Source organism: Ictidomys tridecemlineatus, chromosome 10, assembly GCF_052094955.1.
Source record: "Ictidomys tridecemlineatus isolate mIctTri1 chromosome 10, mIctTri1.hap1, whole genome shotgun sequence".
NCBI classification, from domain to species: domain Eukaryota; kingdom Metazoa; phylum Chordata; class Mammalia; order Rodentia; family Sciuridae; genus Ictidomys; species Ictidomys tridecemlineatus.
The window spans coordinates 101,409,732-101,436,809 of record NC_135486.1 but is presented as its reverse complement, the minus strand read 5'-3'; the positions used below and the strand labels follow the sequence as shown (position 1 = coordinate 101,436,809).

General features: G+C 51.9%; 1 protein-coding gene and 2 long non-coding RNA genes across 4 annotated transcripts in view; 1 reads left to right on the top strand and 2 right to left on the bottom strand.

Annotated features, from left to right (window-relative positions):
* Positions 1–9,732, bottom strand: part of LOC144367404 (uncharacterized) — a 33,777-nt gene extending 24,045 nt beyond the window's left edge. For both annotated transcript variants that reach the window (XR_013426761.1, XM_078023536.1), the window contains exons 1-2: positions 9,534–9,732; positions 6,907–7,066 (exon numbers count right to left, since the gene is read on the bottom strand). Coding sequence is in view for 1 of the 2 variants with exons in the window: in XM_078023536.1 (XP_077879662.1) it covers positions 6,907–6,964 (58 nt within the window). In the remaining variant the exon portion in view is untranslated. The remainder of the gene's footprint in view (positions 1–6,906; positions 7,067–9,533) is intronic.
* LOC144367049 (uncharacterized) overlaps positions 1–27,078 on the bottom strand; it is a 208,620-nt gene that overhangs the window by 165,189 nt on the left and 16,353 nt on the right. The window lies entirely within an intron of this gene.
* On the top strand, positions 9,611–11,416 carry LOC144367405 (uncharacterized). Its single transcript, XR_013426762.1, has 2 exons — positions 9,611–10,081; positions 11,152–11,416. It is a non-coding gene; the product is annotated as an uncharacterized LOC144367405 (long non-coding RNA).

Genomic DNA, 27,078 nt, shown 5'->3' with positions numbered 1-27,078 from the left:
TTGCCAGGTCCCTGGCCCTGGATTCTAATCTGCGCCAGGGAGCCTTATTGAAAACAGAGCCCTGCCTCTTGCCTGGGTCCCTTGCTCTTTTAGGGTGCTTGGTCCTGCACCCAGAATCCTAACACCTTGTAGTGGCCCTTGGCCTGTACCTGACTGCCCCTGTTGGATCTCCTCCCTTCCCATGCAAGTATCACTGTCCTGAGCCCCCTGCCCCAGCCCCAGCCCTTGCCTCTTCATTCCCTGTCCTGGTTTCCTGCTTGAGCCTCTCCTGGCCCTTCTTACCTAGAGTATGCCTGGGCATTGACTGTGGGCCCATTTCATGGGCTGCTTCCCTGCTCTCCCTGGTCTTCCTGCACTGCAGTCCACTAGTGCCTCCTGCCTGCTCATCTATACCCTTCCCTGTTCTCCCTTGGAGTGGGCCCTACTCTAGGTCCCTAACCTGGGCTCCTTATTGGGGTCCAGGCCATACACCAGCAGCACCCATCCTATGGCCCTTCCCTCTGTGCCCTTCTTTGGCCCTCCTTTTATTTCTGTCCCTGCCAAGCCCCCTTTACTGATCCCTTTCCCAGGATTCACAACCATGCCAGGTGAGTGGACCTGGCCTATTGGCCCTCCTGGATCTCTAAGGAATAAGTAGCCCTGCCCCTTGCATCGCTCCTTTGGCCTTCTTCAGTCTGGGTCCTGCTCCCCAATCCTGACACCTATCTGTGCACCTGGGCCTTGAGCCTTTCTCCCTGTGTGCCACCAGCTCCCCTATCTCCTCTCTCTAGCCTCCCAAGAAGTGCTCTGGTCCAGGTGCCTCCCTGAGGATCTACTTACCTGGGGAAAGGAGTGGAATTGGCTGGTCTCTGTACCCTGAATATTCCTATGGGAAAAAGAGCCCAACCCCTTGCCTGGGCCCCTTTGGCTGCCCGAACCCTGAGACCTGGCAGTGGATGTGGCTCTTGTGCAGAACTTGCTCTGCTTGATCCCCTCCCTTCCCTCCCCTGTCCTCTCCCATTGCATGCTGCCCCTACCCCAACCTATCCCTCCTGAACCATGACGCTTTGCACTTGAGTCTTCAGGCCTGGCTCCTCACCTAGGCCCCTGACTACGTTCGTTCAACGTGTGGGGAAGTGTTGCATGGCTTCACGTGGCATCTTTTTGTGTTGGGTTGGATTCAGGTGCCCCTTTCTTGTGCCACCTACCTCACTACTTTTGGTGCCCCTTGTGCTGACCGCCTGCCAGTTGTCTCTTCATTCTCACATTGCCCCTTCCTCCCCTTCCCTGTTTTCCCCTTATGAAGTCCTCTGCTTCTTGTGTCTCTTATTATCTTGGGTCAGGTGGGTCCCTTGCCTGTACTCCTTGCTTGGTTACTGGCTCTCGCCCCTCTCCACACCCACTGTGACCTCAAAACGAGCCCTCCCCTTGCTAACCTTCTGGCCCCCTTCCCTTGCCAGCCACCTTTTCCCAGTCCCTGGTCCTGGATTCTCATCTGTGCCAGTGTATCTTATAGAAAACAGAGCCCTGCCCCTGGCCTGGGCCCGTTGCTCTCCCTAAGTCTTTGGTCCTGCCCCAGAACTCTGAAACCTGGCAGTGGCTTGGGGATTTGATCCTGCCTGCACCCTGCTAGATTCACAGCCTTCCCTGCCCACACTTGTCCAGTTACCTGAGGCCCCTTACCCAGGCCTTGGCTCTTCATTCGCTGTCCTGGCTCCTCCTTTGAGCCTCTGGTGGCCCTTCTTGCTCAGTGTTTCTCTGGGCTTTGTGTGTGGGCCCCTCTCTAGGGCTGCTTTCCTGCTCCCCTTGGATTCTCTGTACTAGTTCCCTAGTACAGCCCCACCTAACCAACTCCACCCTTCCATGCTCTCCTGTGTCCTGGGCCCTCTTCTAGGTCCCTAACCTGGTCTCCTTTCTTGTATTCTGGCCCACATTTCACCCACATCAATCCTCAGACCCTTCAGGTTTTGGCCCTCCTGTCATCCCAGACACTGCCTGGCCCCTTTTTCTGTTCCCTTTCCCAGGATACTCACCCAGGCCAGGAGACTGGACCTGGCCTTTGGCCCCAGGGGCTCCATTTTGTTAAACATAGCCCTTCCACTTGCATAGGCCATTTGGCCTCCCTCAGCCCAGGCCCTGCTCCCAGACACTGACAACCTGCAGTGGGCCTGGGCCTTGAAACTACCTCCTTTGCACTACCAGCTCCTTCCCTTGCCTCTCCCCTCACCAGCCCTGTCTGTTTTCATATGTCTTAACCCAGGCCCTTGCACTTGGCTCTCTATTCCTAGGCCTGGCTTTTTGCTTGAGACCCTGGCTGCCCTGCTCAAGGATCTTGCTCATGTACCTTGATTTCAGGCCCCTTACTCGGGGCCCTGTTATGCTTTCCTTCTGTTTTTCTTCTGCTGTCATATCCTGGCACTGCATGGACACTTTCCTCCATTACTTCTGCCAGACTGGGCTCCTTGATTGGGTCCTTGCTCCCCACCAACACCCTCCCCCTTCATCTGGACGAAATGCATTTCCTCACAGTGTCCCCCCTTTTGCCCTCCTTTGCTTCTGGTCCCTCTCTGAGGATCTACTCACCCAGGGCAGGCTACTGGCCTCTACATCCTGAAATCTCCTTATGGAAACACAACCTTGCCACTCACCTGATTTCCCTTACTGAGAGAAACCGGAAACCTGGCAGGGGAAGTGTGCTTTGTGCCAAACATTCTCTGCACAATTCCCTCCCTTCCCTCTCCTGCCCTCTGGCCTTCAATGTGGCTAAAACCGCAACCCAGCCTCCCTGTCCCTGAACCTTCAACTGAGCCCCTGACTGTATGTCAGAGTCCCATGGCATCGTGTGGCTTTGCCTGATGTCATTCCATTTTAGGACCCGTAGCGTGCTTCTCTTGGTTTGCCCTGTGCATCCAGCTGACTACTCCTTTGCATTTTGCCCCTTTTTTCCCATCCCCTTGTGTTTTAACTGGGCACATCCAGAGCCTCCTGCTCTTTGGGTCCCTCATTTGTGGTCGGTCAGATGAGACCCTTGCCGGGGCTCCTTGCTTGGTTCCTGGCTATGGGCCCTCTCCACACCCACCATGATCCTGTGCAGTGTTCTCCTGTTGCCATTTTCCTGGGCCCTGTCCCTTGCCAGGACCCCTTTGCCCATTCAATGGCCCTGGATTCTCATTAGGGCCAGTGAACAGAGCCCTGCCCCTCGCCTGGGCTCCTTGCTCTCCTTTGACCCTTCGTCCTAAACATGGAACCTGGACACCTGGCAGTGGCCCTGGGCCTCAAGCCTGCCTGTTGCCTTTCAGATCCCCTGCCTTCCCTCCCTGGCCCTACACTGTCATGAGTCCCCTGCCACAGCATTGGCCCTCCACTCTGAATTCCATGGCATGGCTCATCCCTGGTGCGTCCTGTGCCCCTTCTTGCTCCCAGCATCCCTGGGCTTTGACTTGCACACCTCGCTTGGGTTGATTTTCTGCTTTCCTTGGCTTCCCATTCTTGCAGAACCCTGGTGGTGCCTGCCTGCCCAGTCCTACTCTTCCCTGCTCTGCCCTGGCATGGGATGACATCTAAGTCTCTAGACTGGTTTCGTTTCTGGAGTCCTGGCCCCCAACCCAACAACACACATCTTCTAGCCTATTCTGCTATTCCATTTTTTGGACCTCCTGTTGGCCCTGTCCCTACCTTAGCCCTTTTGCTGATCCCTTTACAAAGATGCACACCAGGGCCAGGGACTTGACAGGCCTTTTGGCCCTTTGAGCTCCCTTTGAGAAAATGTAGCCCTGCCCCTTTCCTGGGCCCTTTAGACTCAATCAGCCTGGGCCCTACTCCCCCAACACTGACACCCAGCAGTGGACCTGGTCTTTGAGCCCTGTTCTCCCTGCACCACCCGATCCCATTTCTATTCTCCTTCCTCTCCCCAGCCCTGTCCGTTTTCATGAGACATCAGCCTATGTCCTGCCACTTTGCTCTCCATTTCTTGGTCTCCTCTCTTGCTTGAATCTCTGGCTACACTTCTTGAGGATCCTGTCTCTGCCCTGTGATGTCAGGCCCATTTTTCTGGCCCCTCCTGGGCCTCCCCTCTGTTCCCCTTGTACTGTGATATCCTGGAAGTGCCTGGATCCTCCCCTCCCCCTGTTTCTCCCTAGCCTGGGATCCTTGAAGGGATCCTGGCTCCCCACAAACCCCACCCCCAATTTCTGAAGCAAGATATCCTCTCACAGTGCACTCCGTTGGCCCTCCTTTGGTCCTTGTCTGTCTGTGAGGTTCTACTCACCTGGGGCAGAGGAGTGAAATTGGCTTGCCTCTGGGCCCTGAAGGCTCTCTATGGGAAACACAGCCTTGCCCCTCACCTGGGCCCCATTCGCCTTCCAAACCTTGACATCTGTCAGTAGACTTGGGTCATCTGCTGACCTTGCCCTGCACAATCATCTCTCTTAACTCCCCTACCATCTAGCCTTGCATGATACACCTACCCCAACCCAGTCCTCCCTCACCCTGACATTTTGCACCCCAGTATCCCAAACTCACTGCTTGCCTGAGCCCTGGACTACATTCATCATGTTGTGTGGCATCGCATGGTGTCACTTCACATTGGGCATTACCTAGGGTCCCTTGCTTGGGCCCCTAAATGCACTCCACTGGGTGCCCTTTTCTCTGCCCTCTGTTTCCACATCCTAGTGCCAACACTTCCTCTTCTTCCACTTGATTTCCCCTGGAGTGCTTGCCTTCTGTTTCTGCGGTTTCTACTGCTTTGTTGATGGGATCAGTACCTTTCCTAGGATCCTGGCTCTAGCCCTCTCCACACCCACCATGACCCTTTCACCTGCTCTCCCTTCATCCTCCTCATGTCACCCATCCCTTGCCAGGCACCTGTCTGGGCAGCACACCTCATGGGAAAGAGAGCCCTGTCCCTAAACTGGGCCTCTTACTCTCCCTGGGCCCTTGGTCCTACTCTTAGAAAATTGAGTCCTGGCAAAGCCCTGGGCCTGGAGCCTCCTTCCTCACTGCTGTATCTCCTGCTTTCCCTCCTCTGCCATGTCCACTGTCCTGATCCCCCAGCCCCAGTCCTGGCCATTTTCTCACCATTCTCTGGCCTCTTTCCTCACTTGAACCTCTGATGGCTCTTCTTGCTCTCAGCTTGCTTCTCATTTGGGCTGCTTTCCTGCTCCCCTTGGCTTCCCTGCATGGCAGAAACCTAGTGCTGCCTTCCTGCACAGGCCTCACCTATCCCTGCTCTTTCAGAATGTGGCCCTCCTCTAAGTCCCTTGCCAAGTATCTCTGTGGGGGTCCTGCAACCCCCCATAAACAGGCATCCTCAGGCACTTCCTGTTGTGCCCTGCTTGCGACCTTCTGTTTTCACTGTCCTTATGGTGCCCCTTTTCCTTATCCCTTTACCAAGATGCTCACCATGGCCATGGGACTGGACCTGGACTTTGGTCCTGCAGGCTCTCTTTGAAAAAATGTAGCCCTTCCCCTTTTTCTGGACTCTTTAGCCTCCCTCAGCCCAGGCCCTGCTTCCCAACCCTTACACCCATCAGTGGACCTGGGCCTTGAGCCCTACTCTCCTTGTTCCACTCGTGCCCCTTCTCCCCTCCCTCCCCTTACTAGTCCTGTTGGTTTTCATGGAACCCTGCCCTTGGATCTCCATTCCGGGGCCTGGCTCCTTGCTAGAGGCCACCCTTCTCCAGGATTCTGTCCTTTTCTCTTGATTTCAAGCCCCTTTATCGAGCCCCCTCCTGTGCCTCCCCTCTGTTCTCCTTGTATTGAAGTGTAACCCCCATCTTCCACAGAAAACTCTTAAATGGGCTTCTTCAGAATTCTTCACCATGGCTGTTTTTAGGACTGTCAGAAAAAGTCTCTGCAAAAGAATTCAATGTTGCTTAACTTCCTATTTTCCTATTGCCCTGTTTTACTTTGTCACTGGCCGAGAAGATACCAGCATTACAGGTGCTAGCACACCTTACTACTTTTTCACAAACATATCAAGTATAGTAGTTTGTAGAAATGTGCAAACAAGGCTGTTGGCCTTGAGCTTGGCTTCATAGAAATGTCTACATTTTAAGGATATGTTACCAACCTACCTCCATGGTAACAACTGGCAGGGAGAGAAAAAAATGGAGAAAAGAATTTCTCTCCATCTCAGTAGTTCTCCTTGAAGAGTTAACTTGCCAAAAACAGTGAAAGAAAAATCTGTTTTTATGTGAACTTTTTCAGACTGTGAACTTCTGAACCCCTCCCCTTATATGTTGGGTATTAAATTCTGAAACTCCCTGAACGCGGGTTTCATGGGATTGATTGATTATGCAAAGGCCGTACCCTCTGAGCCTGGCTGCAGCCAAATAAAACTGTTTCCTGCTATGTTCGGTGTCTTGCCTCATTTGTCCCTACAACATTTGTGGGGACCAGATGGGACAGAGGAGGTAGGGAGGGCTATTGTGCCTCTCTTGTATCAACGGACCCACTTTTCTGGGGGGGGGGGCACTGCATTCTCCTTGGCACATCCAGGCCACTCTTGGTCTGAAGGGGGATCAACTTACCCAGCACCCTGGGGCTTCCATCCAAGAGCACAAAGGGACCCACAGGCAGCAAAAACCAGAATTAGGGTTTTGGGGCACTGCCCAACTGAACAGTTAGGACCTGGGTACATTTGTTTTTGAAGACAACCTCACTTCCCCTTCAAGGCCTAAGTGGGTGAAATAGAGGCTTGATCAACCTCTGTTGAGTCCCGAGTTTTCTCCAAAGTGGTTAGAGCTGAAACAGACCCAGGGAGTTGCCCTAGTAGACTGTTTTCTGGGTCAGTGAGCAGAGGGGAAACCATGACACCCGTTTTGTTTGGTTAGGAAATGTTGAAATTTGGGCAGTATAAAAATTTATTTCTGACCATGTCTGTGGGAAAAGTATGCAAATGAGATGGACAAAGGGAAGGTTTCTTACCCAACTCCAGAGCTAAAATGAGTGTGGAGTCTTGATCTGAGGTTCCATGGCACATCATACAGTCTATGGTGCAATTTCACCGACCCACATGTACCTTGAGAAACTGAAGCAGGAGGGTGAGGACTTACAGGCCAGGATGGGCAACATAGCCAGTCCCCATCTGAAAATCAAATTTAAAGAGCTGAGGATGAAGAACAGAAGAATGAATTAAACACTATTATCCTATGTGCATATATGACTACAGGACTGGTGTGAATCCACATCAAGTACAACCAGAAAAAGGAGCAGTTACACTCTATCTATGTGTGCCATGTATAACTAATAAAAACAAATTTAAGTAAATAAATAATTTATGTCAAAGTGGGGCAGGGGGGCTTGGAACATAACCCAAGATTCGATATCCTTAGGTTCTATAAACAAATGCCTTTTTGCTTTTAAAGTAATTATTTTCACCAAACACAGGGAACTGTTAAGTGATTATTCTTTCCCCTCAAGTATAATATTCAAAAATAGAAAACAAATGCTTTCAAAAGTGTTCCTCTTACTAGGGACAGTGGCACAGGCCTTGTTAGAATGGCCTTAGGCCTGATCCTAAGTAACTTCATTTTAAAAGACCTGTAGTTTCACCAGGCACATCCACAAATCCCTCCAGTAAGGCCTCAAACAAGTTACTTCCCCTCACCCTGATAAAGAGAGTGAAACCTCTGGCAGCCTGTCTTTGCCTGAAAAGAGAGAAAGGCAAGAAAATCAGGGTGGAGATGACCCCAGGGTAAATGATGTCACTAAGAAATAAAGTGGTAGCTGATAAGGATTGAAAGGGTGATCAAAAGCCCCAAAATTTAGTATAAATGATAGAGCTGATGAACAGGAATTCAGCCAGCTGAAACAAGGATGCACTTAAGCTGGAGTGCCTGCTGAGGACCTGACATTTCATCACTTGGCATCTTTCCAGAGTCCCTGTGAGATTCTCAACATTCTCAAACTCTACTGCCTTCTCTGGACCTTGGTGAGAGCTGCAACTCCTCTCTTCAACTTCCTCCTTAACTGGTCATCTGTTCCACCAGGAAAAGCCTGCTTTGGTTCCAGACATGATCACCTTGGTCTGAGTGAGTATGCATCAGCTGGACTCAAAGCCTAAGACATAAGACCTTTGAACTTAGCATGCAGAGGGAATGTCTGACATTAGCCTTTCATGATTGTGTTTTGCAATGCTTAGAATGAATATAGAATTGTTTGCTGGGAATTAATTAAGCTAGAATTGTTTGCTGTGAATTGATTATGTCTATTGCAGTGCCTACATTAAGGATTGTTGTTTTCTTGATTAAGAACCTATACAGTTAAACTGTATTGAGTAATTTGAGTGAATAAAGCATTGAAAGGGACAGAAATGTGTGGACATTCTCTATTTCTCCCCTTGACTACATAAGTCAGTTTTGCCCCTTGGATATAGGCCTGTAATCCCAGAAACTTTGGAGGCTGAAGCAGAAGCCAGATTTACAGATAGGTAGTTTGACAAATTGGTTCTAATATTGTGTATGATGAATAAAACAGAGGCCATTATAGAGAATGCAGTCCTGGAAACCAGAGCAGCATTTGAAATATTAATGTCCCCAAGGCCTGAATTCATTCTAAGGAACTGTTAATGAAACAGCTCCCAGCAAACAGGGAAGTGCTAATCCAAAAGCCACCCCAGGCCCTTCCTGCCCAGATTACTCCTCCATCCCACCTATCTCCCACTTTTTTGGACTTTCCCACCTGCATTCTATAACTGCAACATAATGAGAAACAAAGTGTGGGAAAGCAGAAAGAAGACTTTAGCTATAAAAGAGGGAAGACCTCCCCCTTACAGGGATTCCACCTTTTGGGTCCCCTTCTTCCTGCAGGGAGAAGTCTTTTCTGCTGTCGTTTAATAAACCTTCTACTTTCCACTCTACATTTGCCTTGGTGTACTTCTCTGGTGTTATACTTCAGCATTCGGGGAAGCAAAGACTCATCACTAGTAAACAGCAGTAACAGAAGGATCACAAGTTGGAGACCAGCTTCCACAACAAGTGGGTGCAGATCTCAAAATTCAGTAAAAGTGGAGGCTGGGGATGTGGCTCCCCAAGTTTGGATCCCCAATTAAAAAAAAAAAGAAATATTCTTTCCAATATTTCACTAGATGAAAAGTGACAATTAGCGGACGGTGTCCATTTGAACCCAGTGGGAAGAATGAATGTCTGGGTAAACTGTGAGGTGGAGGGAAGGTGGTGTTTTAGAAGGCAGGAGGTGCCTGCAATTTGGAGGACCTACAGCAGCCTCCAGAGGAGCTCCACTGGGAGAAGCAAGGTGCATTTGTGGCCCTGCTTCCTACACGTTGGGAAGACTGGGTCGGGCCACCAGTAGGGAGCAAAGGGGACACCAGAGACCTGTGCCGGGGTTCCAAACTCAGGGAACCAGGGGACAGGGTCCAGGCCATCCTCCAGCGGGGACTCTGCCACGTTCAGCAGCTCACCTCAAAAACCCAAAACCCAGCTCACCCCATGAGACCAAGGGACAGGGCCACCGGCCAGCAGGGACTCTGCAGTGCTCCCCAGCTCACCCGCACACCAGGTGACGCATACCTTCAGCCCTGGTCTCAAACTCACCATTTTTGTCTTCTGTGGTGACCCGGCGTCCTCTCGCGGAACCTCCAGGAACCCAAGATGGGGGGCGGGGGGGGGGGCGGACACAGGCTGCTCAAAGCCACCTGAGACCCTGGAGCAGAGAACTCTCAGATAGAAGGATAAGGAACGGAGTCGCTGAGGAAGAAAAGCCCGCGATATTGCGGAAGCCCGCCTTCCTCTCCCTCTGCTCACTGATTGGAGAGTTTCCCCAGCTTCCCGGATAAATAGCCTCCTGGCCCGCCTCTGCATCGTGACTGACAGCTAACATCATCCAATCACTAGGTGAAACTGGGCAGAGTGACAGATTCTTAGCCCCAGCCCTTTTCAGGCGGAGCTTTTCAGCTGTGCTGGGAACTAATGCAGGTGGGAAGCCTTGGTTTAGCCTCTGGTACGGAGGTGAAACTATCACTGAGCTACGCTTCAGCCATAGAGTGCTTTCCCAGCATGGCCAAGGCCCTGGGTTTAAACCTCAACACAAAAACAAAGCACATTTTCTCAGGGAGGCTGAGACTGGAGGCGCGCAAGGTCAGGTCAGTGTCTGCAAACAGTGAGACCCTCTCTCTCTCTCTCTTTTTTTTTTTTTTTAATTTTTCTTAAGTTGTAGATGATACAATCTTTACTTATTTCTTCTTATGCGGTGCTGAGAATGGAACCCAGTGCCTCATGTGTGTGAGGCAGGCATTCTACCACTGAGATAAAACCCGAGCCCCAAGAGACCCTATCTTAAAATAAAATGAAAAGGGTGGGGATGTAGCTCAGAGGTCCAGGTCAAGCCCCACTGGGTGTATATATATGACCTCAGGCAAATTAGAAAGACACTCTCCAAATTTTTGAAACACTTTTTAAAGATATCATATATATCACACATATATATGATATTTACTAATGAAACAATTTGAAAATTATTTTAGTAATTCTCATTACCTCCTGGCCTCTGATCTTTGAGGAGGCAGCCTGAGTTATAAAAGGAAACATTTGAGGTTGGGGCTATGGCTCAGTGTTCCATCCCCAGCAGAGAAAGGGGTGGGGTTGGGGGAGGCAGGCAACCCTCTAAAACAGCAATGTGCAGCGGAAATAAAATGGGTGCCTTGTGCTCAATGTAGATAGTCTACATTCTACTATTTTCAATTCTGATGTACAGACCTGACTCTGCTAATCCCACAAGTCTGGTCAGCTGTTTGCCCTAAAAGCAAAAAAGAAAAGGTATTGATTGAAAGTAGAAAAGGAACTTTGACCAGTGCAGCTACACCAGGTACACAAGGAAACCCTGTCCTTACCCTGTGTTCAGGTGCTGACAAGGGCTTTGAGATTTTCTAGAATGGGAAATCATTGTCATGAATGTAAAGGGAAAATTGTATGTAGGAGTTTGTATTTATAGTAAAATAATAATATTGTATTATTATTGCAATAGGTGATATGCAAATAATATCATAACATGTAAAATTGTATTAAGTTAGGCTTCAGGCATCTGTAGTCTCATAACATGTCTGTGAGCTCTAGCTCATTTGCCCCTTGAAACATGTCATTCTATTGCACAGACTGACCTCATTATTTTCTCTCAGTATAAAGTCCCCCTCTTTTCTACCCTTTCCATGTCAAGGTTTCAGATGCACCAACATTTTCAGGAAAAGCCACAAGCCCATCTGCATCCTGCCTAAGAAGCAACGTACCCCCAGAAGCTGACCCAGCACTCTCAGCTTCCTGGGTTTTATCTGATAGTTAAACCAGAAAGAAATATTAACCCTGCTCAGCTCTGCCAGAAAGCTCGAATATAAAACATAAAAATTTGCCACTTGGGGCCAATACAGCCTATCATATTAACTCCCAAAATGGAAAGTAAATACAATTTGATTCTCTTCTCTTAAGTTGGACTTTGTGAAGTCTTTCACATCCTGCACAGTGTCTCACATTCATTCTACCTAAAAATATTGCCCATGGACAAGGGGGGCTCTTGTGTAAAAAGTGTGGAAACATGGGCACATAGCTGCCCAGAGCTGAGAATTGAATTCCAGGTGCATTTATTGTCCCCCATGTAGAGATTGAATTGAGGGCGGGGGCACTTTAGCACTGAGCTATATCCCCAGCACCCCTTTTCATTGTGGTTCAAACAAGGTGGGTGGGAGCATAACCGTGATGGATCTGAGAAAATAACCCCAAATGGTGACTCCAACCTGTTATCAGACCAATGAGGAAATAAGAAGTACAAGCATGGTGGTGCAGGACATTAATCCCAGCATCTCAGGAGGCTGAGACAGGAGGATTGCTTTTTCAAGCCAGCATCAGCAAAAATAGGGTGCTAAGCAACTCAGTGAGATCTTGACTCTAAATAAAATACAAAACAGGGCTGGGGATGTGGTGAAGTGGCCAGGTGCCCCTGGATGAATGGAAGAATGGGTGAATGGGTGGAAGGATGCATGGACTGATGGGAAGATGTATGTATGTCTGAATGGATGGCTGGATGTATGGGTAGATGGGTGGGTAAATACACAAATCCATGATGCATGGAAGAAAAAATGGGCAGATGGGTGGAAGGAGGATTGGCTGGTACATAGACAGATGGATAGATATATAGACAGATGCATGCTGATGGATTTGAGTAAAGATAGTGATTTGCTAATCCTGAGAATAAACTGCTCAGAAGAGAATACAATTCTACAAGCCTGTATGACATCATGTACACAGTTTAGCCAAAATAAGAAAAATCCCCACACTCTCTAAGATCCTTTGGCCTTCAAAGTCCCCCATCAAAAGACCATCTCTTTTTCCCCCATTTTGGCTGTATCTACCCCACACCCCACTAAGATAATTTTTTCCCTAGTCCCCAGTCATACTGGGGATTAGGGTTTCTGCAAACTCAGGATACGCAAGTGTCTTTTGGACCCAATGCTTTCAAATCCTTTGGGTCTGAACTCAGCAGCTCCCCCCACAACAAGGTGGGAAGGGTCTACAACCGGATGGGCAAGTCTCCTCTACCCTGGCTATGGAGCTATGCAAGCTCCCCCAACACCCAGGTAAGAGGGGTGTCCCCCCTGGCGTGGGGAGTCCCTGCTAACTTAGCTGTGGCAGTCCAACATGCAGGTGGGAAAGTTCTGCCTGGAAGTGCAAGTCTCCTCTATGCTGGTTGCAGAGGTACAGGAGCTCCCCCAAAACCGAGGTGGGAAGGGTCTCTCAACTGGAGGGGCAAGTTGCCTCTACCCTGGCTGCTGGGGTATATGTGCTCCACCTGACACCTAGGTGGGAGGGGACTTCTGCCTGGGGGAGGGGGTGATTCCATTCTACCCTGGATGCAGTGGTATACCAGCTCTACCTTACACCCGGGTGGGAGGGGTCTTCTGCCTAAAGGGGTGACTCCCCTCTACCCTGGCTGAGGGGGTATACCAGCTCTCCCAGGCACCTAGGTGGGAGGGGTCTCCAGCTTGGAGGGGCAAGTCCCCTCTACTCAGTCTGCTGTGTTATAAAAGCTCCCCCACCCACCCAGATGGGAGGGTACTCCTGCCTGAAGGGCAAGTCCCTTTGATGCTGGTTGCACTGATATACTAGCTTTCCCTGACACCCAGGTTGGATGGGTTTCTCGCTTGGAGTGGGGAGTCACCTCTACCCTGGCTGCAGTGGTATAGGAACCCCCTCACACACCCAGGTGGGAGAGGTCTCACGCCTGGAGGGGCAAGTCTTCTCTACCCTGGCTAAGGTGCTATACAAGCATCCCCCTACGCACAGGTGGGAGTGATCTTCCGCAGGGACAGGCAAGTTCCCTCTATCCTGGCCAAGGTGGTATACAACCTCCCCAAGAAACCCAGGTGGGAGGAGTCTCCTGCCTGGAGCAGTAAGTCCTCAGTAACCTAGCTGCAGAGGTATACGTGCTCCACCTTTCACACCCATATGGGAGGTGTCTCCCGACTGTAGTTACTAGTCCCCTCTATCTTGACTGCAGGTGTATAAGATCTGCCTCTGACACTCAGGTGGGAGGGGTCTCTTGCCAGGAGTGGCAAGTCCCCCTCTACCCTGGCTGCTGCAGTTTAGGAGTTCCCGTTACAAGCAGGTATGAGGAGTCTCCTGCTTGGTGGGTAGAGTCCCCTTTACACTGCTTGCGGTTGTATAGGAGCTCCCTCAGAAACCCAGGTGGAAGGGGTCTCACACCTGGAGGGGCAAGTTTCCCTTACCCTGTCTGGCGGTATAGGAGATCCTGCTGACACACAGGTGGGAAGAGTCTCCTGACTGGAGCAGCAAGTCCCCTCTACCCTTCATGGGGAGGTACACTAGCTCCCTCAGACACCCAGGTGGGAGGGGTCTTCCGCATGAATAAGTGAGTCTGCTCTATCCTGTCTGTGGTGGTATATGAGTTCCCCACTGACACCTTGGTGGGAGGGGTTCTTCGCCAAGAGGTGCAAGTACATTCTACCATGGCTTTGGTGGTATATGAGCTTCCTCAGACACCCAGGTGGGAGGGGCCTCTTGCCTGAAATGGCTAGTCTTCTACCCTGGCTGCAGTGGTATAGGAGATCCCCTCTACACCTAGATGGGAAGGGACTCAACCTGGAGGGGCAGATATGCTCTACCCTGACTAAGACACTATATAAGCGTCCCCTCCCCCCGCACACACAGGTGGGAGTGGTCTAAACATTGACAAGCAAATCCCCGAGGTGGCATACAAGCTTCCCAATAAACCCAGGTGGGAGGGTTCTCCTGCCTCGAGGGACCAGTCCCCAGTACCCTGGCTGCAGAAGTATATGAGCTCCCCTTGATACCCAAGCTGGAAGGATATCTCGTCTAGAGGGGTAAGTGGCCTCTATCTTAGCTAAGTGGTATACAAGATCCCTGAGACACCCAGGTGGAAGGGTGGAAAGGGTTTCCAGCCTGGAGGGGCAAGTCCCCTCAAAGCTGGCTGCTGCAGTATAAGAGCTCTACTGACACCCAGGTGAGAGGAATCTCCCAACTGGAGGGTAGAGTCCCCTGGACACTGCCTGTGGAGGTATAGGAGCTCCCACAGACACCCAGGTGGGAGGGGTCTCATGCCGCCAGGATAAAGTCCCCTCTACCCTGGCTCTGGAGATATAGGAGCTCCCCCTCACACCCAGGGGGGAGGGTTCTCTTGCTGTGAGGGGAAAGTTTCCTCCACAATGGTTTGGGTGAGATAAGAGCTCCCCTGGACAAAAAGGTGAAGAGGGTCTCCTGCCTGGAGGGGCGAGTCCCTGCTACCCTGGCTAAGGTAGAATACAAGCTCCCTGAGACACCCAGGTGGAAGAGTTCTCCTACCTGGAAGAGCGAGTCCTCTATACCCTGGCTGCTGCAGTATAGGAGCTCTCCTGACTCCAAGTTGGGAGGAGACTCCCACCTGGAATGTAGAATCCCCTGGACTCTGCCTGTGGTGGTATAGGAGCTCCCACTGACACCCAGGTTTTAAGTGTCTGGAGGAGCAAGTCCCCTGCACCCTGGCTTTGAAGACATAGAAGCTCCCCCACACACACATCCAAGAGGGAGAGATCTCTTGCCTTGAGGGGCAAGTCCCATCTATAATGGTTGCAGCAGGATAAGAGCTCACCCTGACAACCAGATGAAAGGGGTCTCCTTCCTGGAGAGGTGAGTCTCTGCTACTCTGGCTGCAGCTATGTATCTGCCTGCTCCAACACCCAGGCTGGAGGGGTCTCACACTTGGAGGGGCAAGTACCCTCTACCCTGGCTAAGGCAGAATTCAAGCTTACCATAGAATCAAGATGGGAGGGGTCTCTCGCCTGAAGGGGCGAGTTGGCTCCCCCCTGACTGCTGCTCTATAGGAGTTCCCAGAGACACCCAGGTGGGAGGGGTCTCCTTTCTGGAGAGGTGTGTCTCTTCTACCCTGGCTGCAGTGGTGTAGGAGCTCACCCTACTCCCAGGTGGGAGGGGTTCTGTGACAAGGAGGGGCGATTCCCCTCTCCCCTGCCTATGGTGGTATAGGAGCTGCCCCCCACCATACCCATGTGTGAGGGGTCTCCAATATGGAGGGATGAGTCCCCTCTACTCTGGCTGCTACAGTATATGAACTCCCCTTTACACCCTGGTGAGAGGGGTCTTCCGCCTGGAGGGGCAAGAACCCTCTACCCTGGCTAAGGTGTTATACAAGCTCCTGGTGACACCCAGTTAGGAGGGGTCTCCTTGCTGAAGGGGCGAGTCCCCACTACCCTGGGTGTTCCGGGTTATCCCGCCTGGAGGGTTAAGTTTTCCCTAACCTTCTTGTGGCAGTATAGGAGCTCCCCTGGACACCCAGGTGAAAGGGAACTCTACCCTGGAGGGGCATGTCCCCTCTACCATGGCTATGGTGGTATAATATGGCCCCCTGACACCCAGGTGGGTGGCGTATTCTGCCTGGAGAGGCAAATGCCCTCTACCCTAGCTGTGGAGGTATACAAGCTTCCTCAGACACCCAGGTGGGAGGGGTCTCCCGCCTGGAGTGGCAAGGCCCCTCGACCCTGGCTTTGATGATATACAAGCTCATCCCAGCAGCCAAGTGGGAGGGTTCTCCCACCTGGAGGGGTGAGTCCCCACTACTTTGGCTGGTGCTATATAAGAGCTCCCAGGACACCCACCTGGGAGGCATCTCCCAACTGGAGGGATGAGTCCCCTCTACCCTGGCTGCAACGGTATATGAGCTCCTTTGACACCCAGTTGGGATGAGTTTCACCTGTAGAGGCCAGTCACCTCCAACCTGGCTGTGGTGGTATACAAGATCCCCCAGACACCTAGGTGGGAGGGGTCTCCTACCTGGTGGCACGAGTACCCTCTAACCTGGTTGGAGCTGTGCACTAGCTCCTCTGATACCCAGTTGGGAGGCATCTCCTGCCTGAAGGGGCGAGTCCCCTCTACCCTGCCTGCAGAGGTATAGGAGTTCCTCCAGACACCCAGGAAGGAGAGGTCTCCCGCCCTGAGGAGAGATTCCCCTTCACCCTGCATATGAAGGTATATGAATTCCCTCAGACGTCCAGGTTAAAGGGTTCTCCTGCCTAGAGGGGCGAGTCCTTGTTACCTTGGCTGCAGCTGCATAGGAGCCCCCTGTACGAACCATGGTCGGAGGGGTCTCTCGCCTGGAGGGGCGGGACCCTGCAACCCTGGCTGTGGCAGTATAGGAGGTCTCCTAACTCCCAGGTGGGAGATTTCTTCACCTGAAGGGGCGACAGACACCCAGGTGGGTGGGGTCTTCCGCCTGCTGGCGCAAGTACACTCTACCTTGGTTGGGGCAGTGTACTAGCTCCTCCGACAACCAGTTGGGAAGTGTCTCTTGCCTGGAGGGTAGAGTCCACTCTACCCTGCCTGCTGAGGTATAAGAGTTCCCACAGAAACCCAGGAGGGAGGGGTCTCCCGCCTGGAGGAGCGAGTCCCCACCACCTTCCATGTGGAGGTATAGGAATTCCCTAAGACATCTACGTGAAAGGGGTATCCACCGCCTTGAGGGGTGAGTCACTGTTAACCTGGCTGCAGCTGTATACGAGCCTCCCCCTACAAAATCAGGTGGGAGGATTCTCTTGCCTCGAGGGGCAATTTCACTCTCCATGGGCAGAGGAGAATTCAAGCTAGCCTGGACACCAAGGTGGAGGGTTCTTTTACCTGGAGGAGCCAATCTGGTATACCCATGCTGCAGAGGTATAAGAGCTCCACAGACAATTGTGTCCCTTTTCATTCACCCAGGCCCAGGTGCTAGAACGTGGCTCTCCATTACTTGGCCCAGCTCCTTGCTTGAGCCCCTTGCCGCCATTTTCGAGGACTCTGTCCATATCCCTTGGTTTCGGGCCCCTTATACCAGCCCCCTCCTGTGCTGGGTGTGGGTGGGGGAGCTCATATACCACTGTATCCCGGGTAGAAGGGACTCCCCCTCTGTTACCCTTATGCTGAGGTATCCTGGCACTGCCCTGACCCTCTGCTCCCCTTGCTTCTTTCTAACCTGGGCTGCTCAAATGAGTCCTGGCTGCCCACTGACCTGACCCCAAACTCTGCACCACAGGTATCACCTCATAGTGCCCGCTTTTGCCCCTCCTTTTCTCCAGGTCCCTCTCTGAGGATCTACTCACCTGGGGAAGAGGAGCGAAATTGGCTGGCCTCTGCATCCTGAATGCTCCCAGTGGGAAATAGCCCTGCCACTCGCCTATGTCCCCTTTACTGCCTGAACCTTGATTCCTGGCAGTAAACATGTGACTTGTTCCGAACCAGCCCTGAGAAATCCTCTCCCTTCTCTCCAGTGCCCCCTTGCCTTGCATGCTGCTCCAACTCCAACTCAAACTTTCCTAACCTAGGTCTATTACCCTCCAGTCCCAGGGCCTGGCTGCTCGCCTGAACCCCTGACCCCTTTTCTCATGTCCTTTACCGTAGCATGGAGTCTTTTTTTGTTGGGTCTGATCTGGGGGCCTCTTGCTTGTGCCCCCCAGCAGGTGCCTCCAGGTGCCCCTTGTGCTTTTCTCTTTCTTATTGTCCTCATGCAAATCCTTCCTCACCTTTCTCTCGTGAATTCCTCTGTCCTTCTCTTTGGGTCTCTAATCAAAGAATGGTCGAGTGGGTCACTTTCCTAGGCTGCTGGCTTAGGTCTTGGGTCTTGCCCCTCTGAGCACCCAACAGAATCCCCCACCATGCCCTGCCGTCACCCTCCTCCTGTCCCCCTTCCCTTTCCAGGCCTCCTTTGCCAGGTCCCTGGCCCTGGATTCTAATCTGGGCCAGGGGGCCTTATGGTAAACAGAGCCCTGCCTCTTGCCTGGGTCCCTTGCTCTTTCTGGGTGCTTGGTCCTGCACCCAGAACCCTATCACCTGGTAGTGGCCCTTGGCCTCTATCTGACTGCCCCTGTTAGATCTCCTCCCTTCCCATGCAAGTATCACTGTCCTGAGCTTCCTGCCCCAGCCCCAGCCCTTGCCTCTCCATTCCCTGTCCTGGTTTCCTGCTTGAGCCTCTCCTTGCCCTTCTTGCCCAGAGTATGCCTGGGCATTGACTGTGGGCCCATTTCATGGGCTGCTTCCCTGCTCTCCCTGGTCTTCCTGCACTGCAGTCCACTAGTGCCTCCTGCCTGCTCATCTATACCCTTCCCTGTTCTCCCTTGGGGTGGGCCCTACTCTAGGTTCCTCACCTGGGCTCCTTATTGGGGTCCAGGCCATACACCACCAGCACCCATCCTATGGCCCTTCCCTCTGTGCCCTTCTTTGGCCCTCCTTTTATTTCTGTACCTGCCAAGCCTCCTTTACTGATCCCTTTCCCAGGATTCACACCCACACCAGATGAGTGGACCTGGCCTATTGGCCCTCCTGGATCTCTAAGGAAGAAGTAGCCCTGCCCCTTGCCTGGGCCCTTTGGCCTCCTTCAGTCTGGGTCCTGCTCTCCAATCCTGACACCTATCTGTGCACCTGGGCCTTGAGCCTTTCTCCCTGTGCGCCACCAGCTCCCCTATCTTTTCTCCCTACCCTCCCAAGACCTGCTCTGGTCCAGGTGCCTCCCTGAGGATCTACTTACCTGGGGAAGAGGAGTGGAATTGGCTGGCCTCTGTACCCTGAATATTCCTATGGGAAACAGAGCCCAACCTCTTACCTGGGCCCCTTTGGCTGCCCGGACCCTGAGACCTGGCAGTGGATGTTGCCCTTGTGCAGAACTTGCTCTGCTGGATTCCCTCCCTTCCCTCCCCTGTCCTCTCCCCTTGCATGCTGCCCCTACCCCAACCTATCCCTCCTGAACCATGACTCTTTGCACTTCAGTCTTCAGGCCTGGCTCCTCGCCTAGGCTCCTGACTGTGCTCGTTCATCGTGTGGGGTAGTATTGCATGGCTTCATATGGCATCTTTTTGTGTTGGGTTGGATGCAGGGGCCCCTTTCTTGTGTAAACTACCTCACTACCCTTGGTGCCCCTTGTGCCGCCCGCCTGCCAGTTGTCTCCTCCTTCTCACGTTGCCGCTTCCTCTCCTTCCCTGTTTTCCCCTTGTGCAGTCCTCTGCTTCTTGTGTCTCTTATTATCTTGGGTCAGGTCCGTCGCTTGCCTGTACTTCTTGCTTGGTTACTGGATCTCACCCCTCTCCACACCCACTGTGACCTTGAATCAAGCCCTCCCCTTGTCTACCTCCTGGCCTTCTTCCCTTGCCAGCCACCTTTGTCCAGTCCCTGGTCCTGGATTTTCATCTGTGCCAGTGCATCTTATAGGAAACAGAGCCCTGCCCCTGGCCTGGGCCCGTTGCTCTCCCTAAGTCTTTGGTCCTGCCCCAGAACCCTGAAACCTGGCAGTGGCTCAGGGATTGAATCCTGCCTGCACCCTGCTGGATCCACAGCCTTCCCTACCCACCCTTCTCCAATTACCTGAGGCCCCTTCCCCAGGCCTTGGCTCTTCATTCCCTATCCTGGCTCCTCATTTGAGCCTCTGGTGGCCCTTCTTGCTCAGTGTTTCCCTTGGCTTGGTGTGTGGGACCCTCTATAGGGCTCTTTCCCTGCTCCCCTTGGATTCTCTGTACTAGTCCCCTAGTGCAGCCCCACCTTACCAACCCCACCCTTCCATGCTCTCCCATGTCTTGGGCCCTCTTCTAGGTCCCTAACCTGGGCTCCTTTCTTGTATTCTGGCCCACATTCCACCCACATCAATCATCAGACCCTTCAGGCTCTGGCCCTCCTGTCATCCCTGACACTGCCAGGCCCCTTTTTCTGTTCCCTTTCCCAGGATACTCACCCAGGCCAGGAGACTGGCCCTGGCCTTTGGCCCCAGGGGCTCCATTTTGTTAAACATAGCTCTTCCACTTGCATAGGCCATTTGGCCTCCCTCAGCCCAGGCCCTGCTCCCAGACACTGACAGCCTGCAGTGGGCCTGGGCCTTGAGCCTACCTCCTTTGCACTACCAGCTCCTTCTCTTGTCTCTCCCCTCACCAGCCCTGTCTGTTTTCATATGCCTTGACCCAGGCCCTTGCACTTGGCTCTCTATTCCTAGGCCTGGCTTTTTGCTTGAGACCCTGGCTGCTCTACTCAAGGATCTTGCTCATGTACCTTGATTTCAGGCCCCTTACTTGGGGCCCTGTTATGCTTCCCTTCTGTTTTTCTTCTGCTGTCATATCCTGGCACTGCATGGACACTTTCCTCCATTACTTCTGTCAGACTGGGCTCCTTGATTGGGTCCTTGCTCCCCACCAACACCCTCCCCCTTCATCTGGACGAAATGCATTTCCTAACAGTTTCCCCCCTTAGGCCCTCCTTTGCTTCTGGTCCCTCTCTGAGGATCTACTCACCCAGGGCAGGCTATTGGCCTCTACATCCTGAAATCTCCTTATGGAAACACAGCCTTGCCACTCACCTCATTTCCCTTACTGCGAGAAACCTGAAACCTGGCAGGGGAAGTGTGCTTTGTGCCAGATATTCCCTGCATGGTTCCCTCCCTTCCCTCTCCTGCCATCTGGCCGACAATGTGGCTAAAACCCCAACCCAGCCTCCCTGTCTCTGAAACTTCACCTGAGCCCCTGACTGTGTGCCAGAGTCCCATGGCATCGTGTGGCTTTGCCTGATGTCATTCCATTTTAGGACCCCTAGCGTGCTTCTCTAGGGTTGCCCTGTGCATCCAGCTGACTACTTCTTTGCGTTTTGCCCCCTTTTTCCCAACCCCTTGTGTTTTAACTAGGCACACCTGGAGCCTCCTGCTCTTTGGGCCCCTCATTTTTGGTTGGTCAGATGAGACCCTTGCCTCGGCTCCTTGCTTTGGTCCTGGCTATGGGCCCTCTCCACACCCACCATGATCCTGTGCAGTATCCTCCTGTTGCCATTTTCCTGGGCCTTGTATCTTGCCAGGACCCCTTTGCCCATTCAATGGCCCTGGATTCTCATTAGTACCAGTGAACAGAGCCCTGCCCCTCACCTGGGCTCCTTACTCTCCTTTGACTTTTCGTCCTAAACATGGAACCTGGACACCTGGCAGTGGCCCGGGGCCTCAAGCCTGCCTGTTGCCTTTCGGATCCCCTGTCTTCCCTCCCTGGCCCTACACTGTCATGAGTCCCCTGCCACAGCATTGGCCCTCCACTCTGAATTCCCTGGACTGGCTCCTCCCTGGTGCCTTTTGTGCCCCTTCTTGCTCCCAGCGTCCCTGGGCTTTGACTTGCACACCTCGCTTGGGCCGATTTTCTGATTTCCTTGGCTTCCCTTCCTTGCAGAACCCTGGTGGTACCTGCCTGCCTGGTCCTGCTCTTCCCTGCTCTGCCCTGGCATGGTATGACATCTAAGTCCCTAGACTGGTTTCATTTCTGGAGTCCTGGCCCCCAACCCAACAACACACATCCTCTAGTCTATTCTGCTATTCCCTTCTTTGGACCTCCTGTTGTCCCTGTCCCTACCTTAGCCCTTTTCCTGATCCCTTTACAAAGATGCACACCAGGTCCCAGGACTTTACAGGCCTTTTGGCCCTTCGAGCTCCCTTTGAGAAAATGTAGCCCTGCCCCTTTCCTGGGCCCTTTAGCCTCCATCAGACCGGGCCCTACTCCCCCAACACTGACACCCAGCAGTGGACCTGGTCTTTGAGCCCTGTTCTCCCTGTACCACTCGATTCCATTTCTATTCTCCCTCCCCTCCCCAGCCCTGTTCATTTTCACGAGACACCAGCCTATGTCCTGCCACTTTGCTCTCCATTTCTTGGCCTCGTCTCTTGCTTGAATCCCTGGCTACACTTCTTGAGGATCCTATCCCTGTCCCATGATGTCAGGCCCATTTTTCTGGCCCCTTCTGGGCCTCCCCTCTGTTCCCCTTGTACTGTGATATCCTGGAACTGCCTGGATCCTCCCCTCCCCCTGTTTCTCCCTAGCCTGGGATCCTTGAAGGGATCCTGGCTTCCCACCAACCCCACCCCCAATTTCTGAAGCAAGGTATCTTCTCATAGTGCCCTCCTTTGGTCCTTTTCTGTCTGTGAGGTTCTACTCACCTGGGGCAGAGGAGTGAAATTGGCTTGCCTCTGGGCCCTGAAGGCTCTCTATGGGAAATACAGCCTTGCCCCTCACCTGGGCCGCATTCGCCTTCAAAACCTTGACATTTGTCAGTGGACTTGGGCCATCTGCTGACCTTGCCCTGCACAATCATCTCTCTTAACTCCCCTACCATCTAGCCTTGCATGATACACCTACCCCAACCCAGTGCTCCCTCAACCTGGCATTTTGCACTCCAGTATCCCAAACTCACTGCTTGCCTGAGCCCTGGACTGCATTCATCATGTTGTGTGGCATCACACGGTGTCACTTCACATTGGGCATTACCTAGGGTCCCTTGCTTGGGCCCCTAAGTGCACTCCACTGGGTGCCCTTTGCTCTGCCCTCTGTTTCCACATTCTAGTGTCAACACTTTCTCTTCTTCCACTTGTGATTTCCCCTGGAGTGCTTGCCTTCTGTTTCTGGGATTTCTATTGCTCTGTTGATGGGATCAGTACCTTTCCTAGGATCCTGGCTTGGGCCTTGGCTCTAGCCCTTTCCGCACCCACCAGGACCCTTTCACTTGCTCTACCATCATCCTCCTCATGTCACCCATCCCTTGCCAGGCACCTGTCTGGGCAGCGCACCTCATGGAAAAGAGAGACCTGTCCCTAAACTGGGCCTCTTACTCTCCCTGGGCCCTTGGTCCTACTCTTGGAAAATTGAGTCCTGGCAAGGCTCTGGGCCTGGAGCCTGCTTCCTCACTGCTGTATCTCCTGCTTTCCCTCCTCTGCCATGTCCACTGTCCTGATCCCGCCGGCCCCAGTATTTGCCATTTTCTCATGATTCTCTGGCCTGTTTCCTCACTTGAACCTCTGATGGCTCTTCTTGCTCTCAGCTTGCTTCTCATTTGGGCTGCTTTCCTGCTCCCCTTGGCTTCCCTGCATGGCAGAAACCTAGTGCTGCCTTCCTGCGCAGGCCTCACCTATCCCTGCTCTTTCAGAATGTGGCCCTCCTCTATGTCCCTAGCCTGGTATTCCTGTGGGGGTCCTGCACCCCCCCATCAACAGGCATCCTCCAGCACTTCCAGTTGTGCCCTCCTTGCGACCTCCTATTGTCACTGTCCTTGTGATGCCCCTTTTCCTTATCCCTTTACCAGAATGCTCGCCATGGCCATGGGTCTGGACCTGGACTTTGGCCCTGCAGGCTCTCTTTGAAAGAAATGTAGCCCTTCCCCTTTTTCTGGATTCTTTAGCCTCCCTCAGCCTGGGCCCTGCTTCCAAACCCTTACACCCATCAGTGGACCTGGGCCTTGAGCCCTACTCTCCCTGTGCCACTCGTGCCCCTTTCTCCCTTTCCTCCCCTTAATAGTCCTGTCGGTTTTCATGGGACCCTGCCTTTGGATCTCCATTCCGGGGCCTGGCTCCTTGCTTGAGGCCACCCTTCTCCAGGATCCTATCCCTTTCCCTTGATTTCAAGCCCCTTTATCGAGCCCCCTCCTTTGCCTCCCCTCTGTTCTCCTTGTATTGAAGTGTAACCCCCATCTTCCACAGAAAACTCTTAAATGGGCTTCTTCAGAATTCTTCACCATGGCTGTTTTTAGGACTGTCAGAAAAAGTCTCTGCAAAAGAATTCAATGTTGCTTAACTTCCTATTTTCCTATTGCCCTGTTTTACTTTGTCACTGGCCGAGAAGATACCAGCATTCCAGGTGCTGGCACACCTTACTACTTTTTCACAAACATATCAAGTATAGTAGTTTGTAGAAATGTGCAAACAAGGCTGTTGGCCTTGAGCTTGGCTTCATAGAAATGTCTACATTTTAAGGATATGTTACCAACCTACCTCCATGGTAACAACTGGCAGGGAGAGAAAAAAATGGAGAAAAGAATTTCTCTCCATCTCAGGAGTTCTCCTTGAAGAGTTAACTTGTCAAAAACAGTGAAAGAAAAATCTGTTTTTATGTGAACTTTTTCAGACTGTGAACTTCTGAACCCCTCCCCTTATATGTTGGGTATTAAATTCTGAAACTACCTGAACGCGGGTTTCATGGTATTGATTGATTACGCAAAGGCCGTACCCTCTGAGCCAGGCTGCAGCCAAATAAAACTGTTTCCTGCTATGTTCGGTGTCTTGCCTCATTTGTCCCTACAACATTTGTGGGGACCAGATGGGACAGAGGAGGTAGGGAGGGCTATTGTGCCTCTCTTTTATCAACGGACCCACTTTTCTGGGGGGGGCACTGCATTCTCCTTGGCACACCCAGGCCACTCTCGGTCTGAAGGAGGATCAACTTACCCAGCACCCTGGGGCTGCCATCCTAGAGCACAAAGGGACCCACAGGCAGCAAAAGCCAGAATTAGGGTTTTGAGGCTCTGCCCAATTGAACAGTTAGGACCTGGGTCCATTTGTTTTTGAAGACAACCTCACTTCCTCTTCAAGGCCTAAGTGGGTGAAAGAGAGGCTTGATCAACTTCTGTTGAGTCCTGAGTTTTCTCCAAAGTGGATGGAGCTGAAACAGACCCAGGGAGTTGCCCTAGTAGACTTTTTTCTGGGTCAGTGAGCAGAGGGAAAACCATGACACCCGATTTGTTTGGTTTGGAAATGTTGGAATTTGGGCAGTATATAAATTTATTTCTGACCATGTCTGTGGGAAAAGTATGCAAATGAGATGGACAAAGGGAAGGTTTCCTACCAAACTCCAGAGCTGAAGCGAGTGAGGAGTCTTGATCTGAGGTTCCATGGCACATCATACAGTCTATGGTGGAATTTCACCAACAAACATCTAGGTGAAAGCTCCAGGTCAGGGGTTGAGGCTAACCCACAATGCTAAGAGGGCCCTAAGTCCCCACAAGTGGAATAGCATGAGATGTAAACAGTGAGTCTTGTCCTACAGGTGTGATGCTTATGCAGGCTGGAACATGGGAGGCACACAAAGGAAACTGAGCCTTCTGGAATGTTTGTTAGAAACCTTTAGGAAGGTTTTCCTGGTAATGGTGGGGTGAAACTCATTCCAAAAATGTAGCATACTATCTGAATTAGAATGGCCCACACAAGATGTGGTCTGGGCAACAGAAGGCTCTTCAGATGAGAGAGTCATTGCTGAGGGCCTTTTTATTATTGTTGGAGTCCCTGAACCATTTCTTTTACATTGATTGCTGTCAAGAGTTAGTACAGAAACAGCCCCCTTTGTTGAGAGCCTGTCTAGATAGACAGTCCAAGCTGATGCTAGCCAGGAGCCTAGAGGTCTCTAAGACCCAGAGCAAAGCAGCTGACCAGAATACCTGATGGAGGAAAAACAGGAAGGGAAACAGTTTGCCCCATGAGCCAGAAGAGGACCCACCACCTTATGTGCAACTCTACCCAAATTTGCCAATACCAGTGGGAAAGAAAACTGTCCCCTCAGCCTTGTCATCCTCAGAAGCAACAAATGATGGCCTCCAATACTGGGTATTTCTTTCTCTTTGGTGTCCTCAGAGCCAAAGGCTTCCTACAATGAAAGACTCTTTCACCTCCAAAGATTAAGGTGGGAGATTTGCCCCAAGATCAGAGGAACAACCCAGATGAGAGCACTCCATATGCCCCTGCAAGGGACTAAAGACTTGTGCATATTGACCAGAGAAACACCTGAGGGAGACAAGGCAGTTTTGTGTGCCAGCCTTTCATCACCATTGCACTCAGAAGCTGGAAAAATCATACTTCCTCCTACATGGAGGAAACTCTGGACCATGACTTATCTGATTCAGTCCATTATCCAGATCTAGGATGAGGCCACAACAAAGAAGGGCTAAAAATAAAGAGATATCAAGAAGCTCTCAAAGGAAGTCTAAGAGAAAAAAAAATAAGAAATAAACTGTGCCCAGGAATCCAAGCCAGACCTAAGACCTAGTCAAAGCCAGAGCACATCTGCAGACAAATAGAGCCAAGCAAATCTTCCCACTGCTCCAGCATCTCTCCTCTTGCACCTCTGATAGCCCTGAATATTTCCCTAGACCCCACATCTGCCTAAGGCCCCTCTGCCTTATGAAACTGGCAGTAATAATCAAAAGAGTTGTGCCCAACTGACTCAGAAGTGAGTGTCTGTCCAGTGCTGCTGCTGCCCCTCTCTCTGCCCAGAGGTGCCCGGGAAAGAGGGGCACCATGCAAGCATCATACAAGGGGAACCACAATGCAAGTTTGTCAGAGAAGAGGTGCAGAGGCTCAAGCAACAGGTGACCAATGCAGCCTTTGTGGAACAGGCTTAGAGTGACATTTGCTAAAAATTACAAACTGGCTTTACTGAGAAGTGTGCCAGAGATGAAGAAGATGGCCACCACAGTTTTCCTCAATGGAGACCCAGAGGCTCAAAGACAGGCAGACCAAAAAGATAAAGAAGAGGATGGATCTCCTTACAGCTGCCCTCGCCACAACACAGATGTCACTCAAATGGGAGGTCTCACTAGAACAAAGCCAATGGTCAAAATGTTTATAAGGAAAAAATAGCATGGCCAGACAAAAAGGGAAAGCTGCAGTGGCCCCAGTGAGAAATCACATACTGCCATGCTCAAATGCTAAGCCTTGAACAGAGAAGGAATGAATTCTTTCGCCCAGCCTTTGGCTCTAACTTCTCCTTTCAGTTTCTTCCCACTTGCTCATAAATTGATGTTTGATGAATATTGCAGGGGTCCAATAGAC